General features: G+C 48.9%; 1 protein-coding gene across 3 annotated transcripts in view; it reads right to left on the bottom strand.

The window, feature by feature from the left end:
• Positions 1–15,334, bottom strand: part of ncana (neurocan a) — a 52,291-nt gene that overhangs the window by 14,319 nt on the left and 22,638 nt on the right. For 2 of the 3 annotated variants that reach the window (XM_027023797.2, XM_027023796.2), the window contains exons 4-9: positions 14,045–14,219; positions 13,154–13,281; positions 12,465–12,746; positions 11,996–12,127; positions 10,433–11,350; positions 5,650–6,441 (exon numbers count right to left, since the gene is read on the bottom strand). In XM_027023797.2, the coding sequence (XP_026879598.2) occupies positions 5,650–6,441; positions 10,433–11,350; positions 11,996–12,127; positions 12,465–12,746; positions 13,154–13,281; positions 14,045–14,219 (2,427 nt within the window). The remainder of the gene's footprint in view (positions 1–5,649; positions 6,442–10,432; positions 11,351–11,995; positions 12,128–12,464; positions 12,747–13,153; positions 13,282–14,044; positions 14,220–15,334) is intronic. The other variant, XM_027023798.2, reaches the window with a different exon arrangement.

Raw genomic sequence — 15,334 nt, 5'->3', positions numbered from 1 at the left:
GCCACAGAATGTGCAGCAGGCGCTGGCGTATTTACAGTCCTAGAAGAAAGCACGTAAAACCTGCGCCGCTTTCATACCGCTGGTCTGGGCTTCACGAGCTTCACCTGAGCTGTGCATGGCATGGAGTGGTCAGTGGAGTCCTTTCTCTCTCGGAAGGCACCCAGATCCACCAAAACGATAAAGATAAAAAAAAAAAAAAACAAAAAAAAAACACATGGCGGCATAGGTACAGTGAAATCATGAAAAAACACTGTGTTTTGGCATGTGCACAAAACTGTGGCTCAAAGTGAACTCGGATACAATAACAGCTCAAGTCAGTGAGGCTTAGGCGGGATCCAATAAACACACCTCTGATCGACAAACAAACAAACAGATCTCTGACATCAAAATGGGACGCTGCCTTCAAAACAACGGTGGACGGCCTCTGCTGTCCCCATATCTCGCCAGGGGCGTTGGCTTATTTCTGCTTCAGTTGTTCTTTTTCTATCATGCACACACACACACACACACACACGCCTCTCCCCACGTGCACACATAGATGCACACACAAGCAACCCCAATCTCACAGACACACACACACACACACACACACACACACACACAGACAGAAGCATCTGAGCCAGCACGTAGCTGTGATCTAACAGCGCTTACTGAGGCTTGTAATAGGCTTTCTGAGGTGGGGTTCTGCACTCACCTCTCTAATGCGTCTCCGACTGTTGGATGTGCTCCGCCTTTGACCTGCATTGTGGCGAACCCATCTCGACAACATGAACCCCGCTACGCTCGCATACACCGAACCGCAGAGAGAGCGAGAGAGAGAGAGAGAGAGAGGGAGAGAGAGAGAGAGAGAGAGAGGGGGGGTGAGAGGAGGAGGGGGAGAGAGAGCGAACAGAAACAGAGAGAGTCTGTCTCGAAACATCCTGTTTTGGCTTCTGAGCCACTGAATCAGAGAAGCCCTGTCTATCAGAGAGGCTGTGGGCAGACTACAGATGGAGGCCCTGAGCTATCCCGCTGGGAGTCATCGCCGCTGGCCTCCAGTCCGCGCAGCGTGCAGTGGCGTCTGGCGTGCGCAGCCCCTCCACGGACGAGCGTGTGCGCAGAGGAGGGAGAAGGGACAGTGCTAAGTTCCAGCTAAACTGAAAACCACACGTTCATAACTCACAGCGTGGCTGTACTGCCTAACAGATGCTGCGCTCCCAGAGCTAACTTGGGCAGGTGAGTTCCCACAGTCCCGGCAGCTGCCGAAAACCGGGCGCTTGGGAGCCCAGAGATGGCGCGGCCCGTGGCGCCCGAGCTGCCCGGCGGGTCCGTTCGCCTGGCTCCATTCCTTCCTGTCAGGTTCTCGTTTGCCCCCCCTTTATCTTGCGCTCCACTTTATAAACTCTTCTGATCACATATGATGGACTCAGGCCCAGTCGTCATAGTAACCACAACAGGAGTGGGATGTAGAGAGAGAGAGATGGAGAAAACCCACTCTACATATAGCGCTCTCCCCCCAGCTCCGTCCCCCAGGCTAATCCCCTCCAGGCGTTAATTACGAGCCGCTCTGCACTTTAAGTGGCGAACGACGGTCCGGCCTTAATTGGCTCGTTAGGCGCTTTCACCACATTACGCTAATGAGCCTGGCATCTTCGTTATGCAGTGGCTCACGGATCACTGGCGATGCTGTAATTATTCGTTGGCCAGATTTGCATAATCCCGCCATTCAGTTTGTTTGCTTGGATAATTGGTTTTCAGGGGGCAAGGGGGATGCCAGGCGTTGTACGTACCAGGCGACCGCGACGACGGAAAAATCCGCGGAGGTCAGTCTATGTCGCTGCAGAGGTGAGAAGTGGCCTTTCAGCAGCATGCCTAATGGTGTCGCACGCGTTTGCATCGCCGGAGACTACCCGCAGCCCCACATATCGGGCAATCAACAGTAAAACGCAGCGAGCACAACTAATCATAGAATTTAGAACTGAACTGCAGCTGGGATTATCCTAAATGTGGACACAAATTGGAAAAAAAAGGAGGGTCGTTTGGGCTGACCGCCTCATTAAATGAACTGGACTCCAGTACCCAGCATTCCACTGCTACGTTAGTCAGCGCTGGTTCTCTGAGTGTTAACTACTGTCAACTGTTCCCAATTCCCCTTTGATATATGTGCCCTATTTGTTCCCAGACTGCTAGCAAAGTCTGATATGTGGTTTACTCTAGTGATTGCAGGCCTTTAGTTGTATTGATTGGCTCTCTGCTGGTTACTTGCTTTGGTTTCTTGTCTTTCCCCTCTTGGATTCCACTTTTTGGATCTGCCTCATTCTCTTTTTCAAAGCTGCCAGTTGTCTGATCACTTCCTATGGATTATGGACCCTATACTCCAGCCTATTGTCATTAAAATATCATTATTATAATTTACACCTGCAAGTGCACCTTTTTGCACACCTTCACATGATTGTGTGTGTTGATTCACATGCAAAATCAGTTATATTATTTTTGATGATCAAATATTGAATTTAAACCTGAAAGTCACTTTGACACTTGTGAAATTCCTTACAGATGGGCCTGCCCCACCAACGAGATGACACACTGTTAGTTAATCCCTTGCCACCAGTTAATCCCCTGAGTAATCTCGATCTCAGGGGCTGAGGGAATAGACACCAGTGTCAGATACGTGACTTATTTCTGGACATGTTCTCTGATTCTGACCTCAACCCATGACTTCCATGACCAATAAGGAGACGCAGAAATAACAACGGTTTTGTGTTTGTGGTTGTGAGAAACATATCCCATCATTCCCGGATCTTATGCTCACTGGCTGGCGTGTGATGTAACACAATCTTAGGGGACTAAACACTTGTAAACCCTGCGAGACTGTGGGTGGTGGGGGTGTCGGATGTGATGGGGATATTGCTATGGCTTATTCAAAGTCCTGACGAGTGAGCTCATGCTCAGAGGAGAACTGGGAGGGGGGCAGACAGGGGAGGTGGAGTGAGTGGAATGTTAAAAATTGGAACGTACATAATATTGGGGCAGCAAAGGGGAGGCGACGTGTGTGTGTGTGTGTGTGTGTGTGTGTGTGTGTGTGTGTGTGTGTGTGTGAGAAAAGAGACAAAGAGCAAGTGGAGACGAGAGCGAGAGATAAATAAAGAGAAGAGGTAGAGAGGAAGAGTGAGAGAGTGTGTAAGGACTACAGCTGGACGGTAGCGCTATGTCTGCTGGGATTCTGGCTTCCTTAATGAACGTCTTTGTGTGACCCTCAAACAGCCAGTAAAGTCTCATTTTTTATTCTGGTCATGGCTGTGACAGAGGACAGAATATGTTTCTTTCTCTCTCTTTTTATTTCCAGGATATGTGTGTGTGTGTGTGTGTGTGTGTGTGTGTGTGTGTGTGTGTGTGTGTGTGTGTGTGCGGTGACTGTGCTGAATCTCTCTGCTGTATGTAGTAAATACTAGATCTCTTTTCCACGTTTGATCTGTTTTTTTTTCTTCTGATAGCTCCAGCATAACTTCTCTATGAACACCAATCATTTATTTACTAGTAAATAGAAAAGGACAGAATCCAGCTTTGAATTTCTCTCTGTTAAAGTGCTGGATGTTGACCAACAAGGTAGAATAATAAAGATAGCAGGACAAGACACCGTTGCGTAGCTCCTTTGGCTTGGCGCTCATTTCTAAACTTATGATTTCACCGCCTTCATCATCAGCAACATCATCAGAGCACTGATCCTGTGTGGGCATGCCCAGGCTTTCCTGGTGAAAACCGTCGCTCTCCTTCCAGAACTCCTGCAGTTTGCCCATGATAATTCTGTGCCCTTAAAGAGCTGCTTTGCTGTGGCTGGGAAGCCAAGCAGAAATAGACCAAAGATAGATGTGTTTTCCTTATGCCTACACCATGTCACACTCACCACCGATAAGAACGATAACACCTCAAATGAAACAGCGTCCACAGATTTGCACTAAATATCTGTCAAGTCTTTTCTGAAGTCTGCCTCAAGTTTTATTAGTGGAAAAAGTGCATAGTCACGGGTGTGCATGTGCGCATGTGTGCGCGCACGCGCAGGCATGTCTGCGTGTGTGCGATCCATCACAGGGGTTAATTAACGCATCATGATATCTGCCTTAAATATCTTCCGAGCACTGATATCAAACATACATTAGCATAATGACTCAGTTAGAGCAGTTATAAGCTGATGGAAGCAGGCTGCAGATCTTATCGTGTTGCCCCTGGTGTGCATCGCTCAAGTAGTAGAGATTAGACAGACACAGTGGATGAGATAAGACAGAAGTTAAACCTGTACTGCAGTGCATACATATATAAATATATACACATGATCCAGGCTGTCATCTCTGCTGGGGCTCTTCAGGAACTCAGATCTTCAGGAATGGCTGAAGTGGGTTAGTATCATTCCACTGAACCAGATCGATTGAAACATTAAACCAAACTGTGCTAGGAGTTCAAAATAGGTAAGAGCGTGAGAACGTACAATTTCAGTAAAGCGAGATAACCAGAACCCTGCAGTACCAGACACCAGTATCTCCAGAACCCACCAGTATCAGACATCAGTATCGCCAGAACCCACCAGTACCAGACACCATTATCTACAGAACCCTCCAGTACCAGTCACCAGTATCTCTAGAACCCATCAGAACCAGACATCAGTATCTCCAGAACCCACCAATACCAGACACCAGTATTGCCAGAACCCACTAGTACGCGACACCATTATCTACAGAACACTCCAGTACCAGACACCAGTATCTCGAGAACCCATCAACAACTGAAACCAATGTCTCCAGAACCCACCAGTACCTGACACCAGTATCTCCAGAACCCATCGGAACCAGACACCAGTATCTCCACAACGGAAAGTGTGGGCAGCATACTGGACATGCGGCATGGGTATAAAGACTGTATTCTGCTGGTATTGGTTGCCTATAATCCTACTAATAGGTTGTGTTGTGTGTTAAGCTCTTTATTCTTACAGCACCACGGTCCATCCTGGGCGCTTTAGGGAGTGTTGATTCAGGCGTACTGGTACGACTGTTAGCTCCAAAACGCTGCTAGCGTGGGTCTGGTGCCGATGACGGAGAGAGTTCTCGTTCGCTCTGAAGGCACTGCTAAGTTGAGCAGCTTTCCACTCCTTCACCCAGCAAGGCGTCCTCTGCACCCTGTCATATAACGTACCACGACTGTCTCCGCTGTGCTGCACTGTGACAGAGCGCTGCGAAAAACTCGCCTTCCGCGCGGTAATTACTCCGCCTTCCGCGCGGTAATTACTCCGCTGCATTTTTTCGCTTTGGGACTGTGTGTGCGCGCGGCACGAGTTGACCGCTAACGGTTACCAGCGCCCCATCAAACGCTGTTGATTTTTAATGTCAATTTCTAACTTAAGAGCGTAAATGTCAGGAAAAGGGAGTGTAAAATACGTATGTGACGGATGCAGGTCGTTGCTACCAAGCAATTCCGTGCTGGCTGCCATCATTAGCGAGAGGAAGTGCAGAGGCGATTTTTTCCATGTCTACTCAACCACACCACCATTTCACCATTCAGCTGGCGGGAGGGCTAAATAAATGAACAAATGGACCAGGTGGGACCAAATAAAAGTGAGGGGGAAGAAGGGAGGGAGAGAAAGAAGGAGAGAGCGGTGGGGGGGGGCGCATCCAGACATACCTTCCAAAACATGTGAACCGTTGCTCCTGATAGCCTCAGAGTGGTTGCTCTCCGAGTTGCCAAGCAACAGGCTTCCAAAGCTTGACAGTTGGTCCTCGTCCGTGGCCGTCGGGGGGACTCGTCCGGTCTCTGCCACGCTGGGAGACGCTGAAGCAGGCATGTCATGGCTCAGGCCATCCATCTCATATGCCGGCGAGGCCGGTGGGATGGCAGCCATGGCGGTCGTCTCCTGGTTGTCCTGGCCAGGTTGCTGCAACCCGTTCTTCCATTTGAACTGGATCTCCCTGCGGCCCTCCATGGCCGTGCTCTCCTCCACGCGCCGCGTGGTGGCGGCCGCGAGACCGTCGGTGCTGGTAGGAGGGCTGGAGGGTAGCCCTGCCATTGCTGCTACCGCTGGGGCTTTGGGGACATCCTCCATCAGGTCCGTGTAAGCCCAGGAGCTGCCCTCTGCCTCCAGCCTCCTGCTCTCCTTGACGGCGCCTTCCGGAGCGCCGGTCCCCTTCCCATTTTCGTCCTCTGCCTCAGTCGGCGGAGCTACGGAGGACCCAGGACTCACCTCTGCCTCACGCCCCAGGTCGAAGCTCATGGCTTCCTGCTGGAGGGCCTCTGTCACCACTGCCGCCCAGCCTTCTGTTGCCACGGCTGTGGCGGTGCCCGGGCCTTCTTCAGTGACTGCAAGGATCAGTGCAGAGGGGGGTACAGTGCTCACGTCGAGACGGGGCGAGACGGTCAACTTGTCCCCATCTGAAGGAGGGTCGCCAGACAAGGTACTCGCTGCCGATGACATCAGCCCTGCAGAGACACAAGCGAGGAGTGATTAGGACTAGCCAGCCACCGTGGCTCCTGTGAATAAAGCCCAGCTCTGTTAGCAATAACGCACAACATGCTTATCGTGAGCTGAGCAGTGCAGCGATAAGCCACACTCATTTAGCCTTTTTGTGCATCCACATACGCATGTGTGTGGATCTCCGCAGAGGTGCGTTTTTTTTTCCACTAAGTAAAGACAGGAAGTCTCGGGGGGCTCTCTATGAGCCAAGGAACAAATACACATGATATGTGTGTTGATGCTAAATAACGCACCACCCCTGACCATGGTTACAGTGGTTTAGTCCATGTTTTTATGTAATGGTTCCACTGTGTGACAGCACACTGGTGCTAGCAAGCAAACAATTGATCTACAGTGTGAATAGGAAGTGTATCAAAGTAATTTTCTGAGTGTTTAGAAAACATACAAAACAAAACAACAAAAAAAACTAAGTGGAGCAGAGAAACACAAAAAGGAGGACAGCAGAAAATGTACTAATATTTTTCATTCAAAATTTAAGTGTTACTACTCAAGCTCCATGGATGGTATACAATGCTAGTGCTAATGTTTGTATAGATTAATGATGGACATTTTAAAAATGTGATGGCGAGTCATAAACACATCACCTCACAAATAACAACCAGTTTGCAAATTATAATGTACAGTGCATCTATTCACATGTGAGAGTTAAATATACATTTCGGTATTACTGCAAGATTTGAATCAAGCTCTAAAGACTATTTTGCCATTCAGGTAGCCTTGAACAACACATCACTAGTATAGGTAGCCCTGAACAACACATCACTAGCGTAGGTAGCCCTAAACAACACATCACTAGTATAGGTAGCCCTGAACAACATATCACTAATGTAGGTAGCTCTGAACAACACATCACTAGCGTAGGTAGCCCTGAACAACATATCACTAATGTAGGTAGCTCTGAACAACACATCACTAGCGTAGGTAGCTCTAAACAACACATCACTAGTGTAGGTAGCTCTAAACAACACATCACTAGTGTAGGTAGCCCTGAACAACACATCACTAGTGTAGGTAGCCCTGACGGTAGCACTGCACAACATAAGTGAGCACAACATAAGTGAGTATAATTGAGTGGATAAGTGAGTATAGAGGGAAAAATAAGGTAAATATTCCTGGCTGGAGTAAGGGGATGGGCATATGGGTGGAGGACCATCTCGGGTCTTTCACCTAGGGTCCCAAAATCATTAAATCTGCCTCTGAGTCTCAGGCGACCGTTACTGAGAAGTTCGAGCATGTGGTGTGTCGTAGGGGTGTGAAACTCATCAAAATTTAATATGATGTATTCCTTGCTGCAGAAATTTGGGCCTTGTTAGCAATAAGTCAGAAAGAAAGTGAGTTGCTAATCATTATTTGGGCCTCTGTGAGGATTTCCAGACAGGCCAGACTTCTGTTCAAAGAGAGCATGCTTAAATAAGTTGCCGGCCTCTGTCGTCTGTACAATTAGGAGCCGTGTTTGTGTGAGCCTCTGTACTGCATTCTCTCTCTGACACTCCTCAGAGGAGTTGCTGGAGAGACCAGAGAGAGAACCTTCTGCCAGACGATTTCATCACGTAATTGCTTGTCACATCTCCCGTCTTTATTTATTCGCCCCAGTGTGTAGGCAGGTCTGCCCGTTTGATTTTAGTCTGTGTGTGTGTGTGTGTGTGCGCATGTGCACGTCCTCACACTCATGTGCGCAGCTGCGTGTGCACGCCTGAGTGTTGCAGTCCAATTGTAAAACAATTTCATATAATTATCGAAAACAATCGACACTGCGAAATGTGACATTAAAAAAAGCACATCCAAAAACATTCTATAACATCTGCCGTAAGGGTATTTGTAAAAGGACAAGTACTGCTTACGTATGACTGGGACACATTAAGCAATCCAACCACTTGAATCATTCAATTATTACTTAGGTTCAGGTCCACTCATTACAGAGCTCTGGCTTCTATTAGTTCATAAATGAAACATGCATGACATTGGGAGAGGCATCCTCACCTGCACACAGAGCTCACTGGTGCCCCAGACTCCAGCTAATTAAGTCTGAGCGCCATTAATCCAGTGGCAGGTCTCAACCAGAGCGCTGTGTGATGATTTAGCCGGTTGCCTTAAAAATGGATGCTTTGATGCATCCATTTTCCACACAAATGTCCACATTTTTTATTAACCAGTGAAACCACTCTGGCAATCTGTCTCTGGCTGTAGGGAAAAGCATGTTGTTGTTGTTGGCGACAACTTAACAGCAGCGTTCTGCGACAGGGTTCTGTTGTCTTTGTTCTTTTGGCTCGGGTTTGCATGCTAACGGAAGAACGGAGAAGCCGGAGCTTCAAGGCAGTGGTGTTTCCTTAGCAGAAAATAGGCTTTAATAATGTAGGTGACAAGGCTAACTTTCCATCTGCCATTAAACATTGATAGTGTAGGTCAAGATTGGGCCAGGCAGGGTATGTGCGCTAATGAAGTAGGCAGTGCAGAGGGGAAACCAGATACTCCTTGGAAACTTCTAGAACTTGGAAGCGTTCTACACATTCCACTGAAAACCAGGCTCTGCTTCCATAATTAAGCCAGCAGAGCACCAAACTGGAATTAGAATCCTGAAAGGGTTAGCCTTTGGAATGTCCTGGCCAGCAGAGAGGATTGGACTGCATAACGAAGTGTATGGAACACAGAGGAAAGTGGTCCTTCATTATGCAGCTAATGGCGAGATCCAGGCGGAACTTCGCAGGGCTTCGGGCCGGGCCTGGCTGGGGTGGGGGAGGATAAGAGCAGGCGCTGGTTTTGGTCGGCAGTAGAACAGCCAACTCAGGCTTTGGGTTTAATGTGAAGTGACTGTGACAAGGCACAATTCATTACTTTAGCTGTGGCTGACCCGAACCGGCCCACTCCTTCCAGAAGCACAAACTCCGATGTTCTGGGTAAAATCCCTCTTTGAGCTTTAACTCTTGATGCCGAACGGCAGAAAGTCTACACTCACCTTTCCTGTGTCCACACGCTTTAAGAGCTTGTGGCCGTGTAGTAATGGCAACTGACGAGTGTGAATTTACACTTGAAAGAGATCGACAGGTTTTAATCAAGGACGTGTGTCCGGCTCCGGGTTCCGCGTTCATCTGTCTCGCGTGTTGGTCACGCCACTAGGACTGTGAATACAAATCCCACGGCAGGTGGAAGAGTGAGGCTGAAAGTAAAATTAAGAGCTTGTGAAATTGCTGGGATCAATAAGCGAGCGTCAGTGGGCAGCATGAATCAGACTGGCTCGGCTCCTCGTTGCAAAGCTGCACCTCTCTAACATCTCTTCTCCAACGCTACATAAATAACAAGCAAAAGAACAGTGGTGTCACGGTGCTCTTTCCACTTAGGAGCCAGGTGTGGTGATGCAATCGTTCAGTAAAAAAAGAAGCCTGGCACCCAACACCCAGGCCTGGGCTGCAGTGTCAGCATGACAGCCAGCAGCCTCCCACCATGCCCGCCACCTGCCTAAACACCCGACACTCGGCGTCACGACCTCTGCTGTCTCCGAGAATGCCCTCGCCACCGTCCCCGTCTCCCTGGAGACAGCCCTGCCAAAGGGTCACTCCGTGGTAACTCGGTTCCTACTGCTGAATAACAAAAAAAACAAAAAACCCCTCAAACAAAAGCAGAAGGAATGGATGGGGGAGGGGGGCTTTGGAGGGGAGACATCCCACTTCAAGCCCACTTCAAGGGCAGCCCTTTGAAAATGGACATAAAGTCGACTGGAACAAGAGAGGCAGGAGCAGGTTGAGGTACCAGGACAGAGGAGGAGGTAGGCCAAGAGATCAGCTACAGCATGCTTGTTAAGACAGAGCACTAGATTAGGGGCAGACATGATCTGGTTTTGAAGGCCATCTTGTCAAAATGGGAAAAACATGCAAAGAAGGTCGATTAGGCAAAATGAAACTTGTTTCTTTCTGTATCAGAATATATCACATAATACCTCACCTGATTCTGGAGAGGTAGCCTCTGTGAGTGAGGAGGCATCAAGGTCCGTAGTCACAGTAGTGACGGTGGTAGCTGGACTGTTGGTCGTCCCATGACCCTCCTCTTCATGTACCTTTAGATAGTTCCACGGTTTCCATAATGAGCTCATAATGTCCTGTATGGAGCTTTTTCTACTGTTGGGAGTGGAAGTGGGTGTTTCCGGGGGGGCAGCGGTGGATGTGGGTGAGTGTGTTTTGCTGGGTAAGGCTGATGGCGTGGTGGTGGATGTGGTCAAGGGTGTAGTGGTGGGCGAGGCTGAGGGTGTAGTGGTGGGTGTGATTGAGGTCATGCTGGTGGGAATGGCTGAGGGTGTGGTGGGTGTGTTCAAGGGTGTGGTGGGTGTGGTCGAGGGTGTGGTGGTGGGTGTGGTTGAGGGTGTGGTGGTGGGTGTGGTCAAGGGCGTAGAGGTGGGCATGGCTGAGGTGGTGGGTGTGGTTGAGGGCGTGGTAATGAGTGTGGTTGAGGGTGTGGTCGTGGGTGAGGCCAGTGGTGCTGTGGTGGGCATGGCTGAGGACCCAACAGTGAGTCTGACCGAGAGTGCTGTGTTGGGCATAGCCGAGGCCTCCATGACGACTGGTCGTCCTGAAAGACCTTCGTCATCCTCGTCCTCCTCTTTCGCTGAACCGCCGAGGCTCTCCAGGGTGACTTCGGAGCCAGAAGACGAATCGTCCTGACGGCTGTCCGTGAGGGAGTTTACCTGCTCACTCCAGTCCAGAGAGGCATCCCCCGCACGGAGATGCACGGTCACATACTCTGCAGAGGACTCCAAGCTTTCAGCTGCGATGGCAGCCTCCTTGTCTAGATCTACCAGACCTGTCCAGTTAGATGGCTGAGGGACAGACAGCTCGGGGCGCGATCGCTGAGAGAACCAACTGGAGCCTTGTGTTACAGCAAAGCATGAAAACAGAGACATCAGAGGTTAAATACTTCAGGGTAATTCCTCCTATGGGAGGCAAGTGTAATGGTAAACGGTACCCAGTTTTAGGTTGGTGATGCCAATTTTTGCAGTATCCTCTTGGATGGCAAAGATCCTTTTACTTATGCATACATTATGCATTTCATTTTTTTAAAATCTTTGGAATTTTTGGCCCTATTTTTCTATGCCGGACCACTTATTTAAGGTGAGCGTGAGCACTGACGGTTGGCTGGACTGCGGCTGGTCTGTTTGGCTGATCTGTAATGTCAGGCGAACGGACTGAGCGCACATAAGTAAGTAGTGAAGGCGCATTGCTGGTTCTCAACCTCCGATCCTCCGTATGGTCGGTAGACATGAACACACGCAGCGACCCAATAACCGTCTGCGCAAGAACGGCAAGGGACTGCAGGACAAAGGAGGCAGTCTGAACCACGAGCCAAGCAGACTAATTCCCAAACCATGCAGACACCCTCTGGGTGTGTGGGCATCCATGCCAGAGACGGCGTCTGCGAGCCTCCGGGAGGAGACCTGCTTCGTTTTAGAAACAATCTGAAGAAACTGTGAGAAATAAGGAAATAAACAGCTTAAAAAAGAGAGAGAGCTTTTACCGCTGGGAGTCGGTGTGTTGGAGGCCGTGCCGGTGTTCTCCTCTGGGCTGACTGGTGCGTCTTCCATTATATACATCAGTGGTCTCAGGAGAGACTTCATAAAGTTGGCAAAAACCCCATGCGGTTTCTTGGCTGGCAATTTATCAGGTGAAGCCATTTTAGAAGGTATTCGCATGTACTCAAGAGTCTGTTTCTTTATTTACTCTGACAAAGCAGCTTACATTACTGGCCAAACGGAGGGGCTCCCAAACGTCACCTCAGTACAAGCCATACAAAGACCATTTGACTATCGTTTCCAAAGATATATATCTCATTCAAACAAATAAAACAGCTGCAGTTTGGCCCAAATTCACTCCATTTATAATACCAACAAGGCATGACTGTAAAAAAGAAACGGCCATGAGGTATGGAAAAAAACAATTGGCGAAAGACCAATTTAAATATAGCGCCTTTAAATATGTGTACATACCTCTGTAGCAGTATGCCCCAAACAGGGTGGTCCCATTGCCAAGCTCTGTGGACGAGAGTGTCCGCACCCCTGCCTCCCCATTCCCACACTCTGGCCGGGGCTTGTTGACCGGGTAGCGCACGCTCCCATCAGCCAGCCAGCCTGGCACGCAGTGGTCCAGGCCGGACCTCCAGGCCAGGTGGAGCTGCCCCACGGTGGCGAGCTGGCTACCCAGAGAGGCACAGTGCGCAGCAGCCTTGGACAGGGTCAGCGTCCCCGCAGCAGACGAGGGGAACACCTCACCTGGGGGAAGGGGTGGAGGGAAGGCATGAATGAATGGAGGCTTTAACAGACAGTCACCGTGGCAACACACCCAAAAGGGGGAAGCACAGATTCAGAGAATATAAGATGTTTTGCTGAGGTCAACGGTGTAACACGGAAACTTTGCCTGCTTAATAAACAAAGCCTGCTTATTTGGCTGTCCACTTGATGATTCTTGCCGGCTGCAAATCCCCAGGAAGACGACCGAGGGGAAGGAGATGAACTCGCTCTTTCAGAACTTCGTTAGGCCGCGGAAAATTAACTCACTTCTGGCAAACCTGCGTGGACTGCCAACGCAGTAATCGACTGCATAATTGAAAGAAGTCCAAGGTTTAACCAGAGCTGCAGGTTAAACAGTGCAGCGCGTGTCCCAGTTTCCGAGATCTCACCTCGCATGTCGCTGGCGAAGCAGTACACATCAAACAGATCCGAGGGGTCTCTCTTCCCATAATTCCTCACACCGCGCGAGTATTCCACGTGTCCGTAGCAGCCGAGCTCCGGCTTTTGGACGGGGTACCTGTGGAGGCAGGAGCCAGGAGTGAAATCCTTCCAGCGTCCCCCAGGTGATGGATACCGTGATGATAATGCGCATAAAATTATGCAAATATCCACATCGTTATGCAAACGGAGAGGCGCCGGCTTCGGTGTCATTAATAAATAATTGCCTTGATCCGTTAATAATGGATCCTGAGCGCCTGCTTGGGCTCTCAGGAGAGGAAAGGGTCTGCGTGTACGGCCACGGCTGAAACACTCCAGGACTGAACTGTTGCTGATTAACAACTTCTTCTGGTGCTTCTGGTGCTTATTTAGTAAATGTCACGCAAGGCTAAGGTGATAATGGAGGTGGAGATGCGTGAATCAAACAAGCGCGGCCCGACTTGCTACAGCGTCGCTGGTGTTTGGTTACGACCCGGCTGCTGGCAGATTTTTGAAACCGCGTGGGTCCGAGCTCTGAGAAGAATGTTTTATGTGAACCATCTCCATGTTTCTCAAACATTTTACATATGACTACATATGAAACATGATCATTAAGTTATTTCATGTGAAATTTCAGGTAATTTATCTGGGTGCATGTCGCCTAAACTCAGCCCAAAAATAAATGCATGATGCATGGAAATTCTGGAAGCAAACTTGTTCCCCATCACTCCTCTATAGAAGGATTGTTTATTTATAAACAAACAAACAAACAATCAAAGACAAACATTTCCTTTAACAGCAACAAAGACTGAGGGCACCAAAGTCTTCTGGTATGTGAAGGAGTGGACGCTGGCATGGCTGACCTGACGGTCTGGTCACTGAGCCAGCCGGCAGAGCAGCTGTCCGTCCCCGAGTGGAAGGCGGCCCACAGCTGCTCGGGAGACGCCATCCGGGCCGAGTTCTGCTCACAGGCGCGCCGTGCCTCCGCGAAGGACAGGGAGTAGCGTTCGGTAGGTACGGCGTAGTGGAACACCGCGCCTGAACACACACGCACGCGCAGTCAGAGAATTAAGCAGCTCCAGTGAAACCGGTGCCGGGCCAGCCTTACCACACGCTGGTTTGAAAAAAGCAGGCTTGGGTTATATTTTTAAGCAAAACCGAATCTGCGTGTGATACCTTAGTGTGACACTATACAAGAGGCATTTAAATCACAGTCCTACAGTACTCCAGGTTATCCCTACTCCCAGCCAGTTAACTCCTCAATCAACTATCGGTAATTGTAATTACAAAATCCAGGAATGGATGCATATTCGAAGGCCGGCTTTGAGTACATCTACTACATCTACTACACATTATATTCTTGCGTCCCATCTTGATTATTGTCAGAATTAATTGAAAATTAATTTCAAAGGGTTTCTCAGTAGAGGAAGGTTCCGCATTGCTCAAACTCCACATTACTAATGAACTTCAGAGCAGACTTTCCACCCTCTCTGTCACAGGTAATCAATTCCACAACTCTAATTAAAGAGTTTTGGGTAATTAACCAATTAATGAGAGCCTCAGACAAATATGAAAACACAGCTAGGTTAAAAGTGAGGGAGAGCGAATAAATTAATATAATATTGACAGAAATAATCCATTTAATTAGTGGATAATTAATTTACTGCCACTTTGCAGAACCGTTAATGAGAGGGCATCTCTCTGGAAAGCTCCGACACATCTCCTCCGCGGTGGTGAGCTTTCTCAGGTGATTACTTGCATGGCACGAGCCCTTGTGTGACCACTAGTTAGCGTCCCTAAAAGGTTCGTGGTACACGTGGTAACAGGTCAAATCTAATCACTGAATCATAAGTGCTTGTTTGTAACGGCCACTAAAACATGGGGGCAGCGAGATTACAACAATGAATTACAACAGCATATACAAAATATTACACTATACACGACATATTGCAATGCGTTTCGGCTGGGCCGCTGGCATTTGTCGATAAATGTCTTGAAGATGAGCATTGCGGATTATGAGAGGGTTAATCCAGAGCAAACATTTTAAATTATAACATATTCTTAATTAGGAACGTGAACTGGGTCCAGCAATCAATCTTCTTCTGATTGACTCTAAGGAGGCCGTGCTTGGGAAGGAAGGAAAAACTCTAAGT

This window comes from Electrophorus electricus, chromosome 7 (genome assembly GCF_013358815.1).
Source record: "Electrophorus electricus isolate fEleEle1 chromosome 7, fEleEle1.pri, whole genome shotgun sequence".
Taxonomy (NCBI): Eukaryota; Metazoa; Chordata; class Actinopteri; order Gymnotiformes; family Gymnotidae; genus Electrophorus; species Electrophorus electricus.
This window is presented reverse-complemented; position numbering and strand designations above follow the sequence as displayed.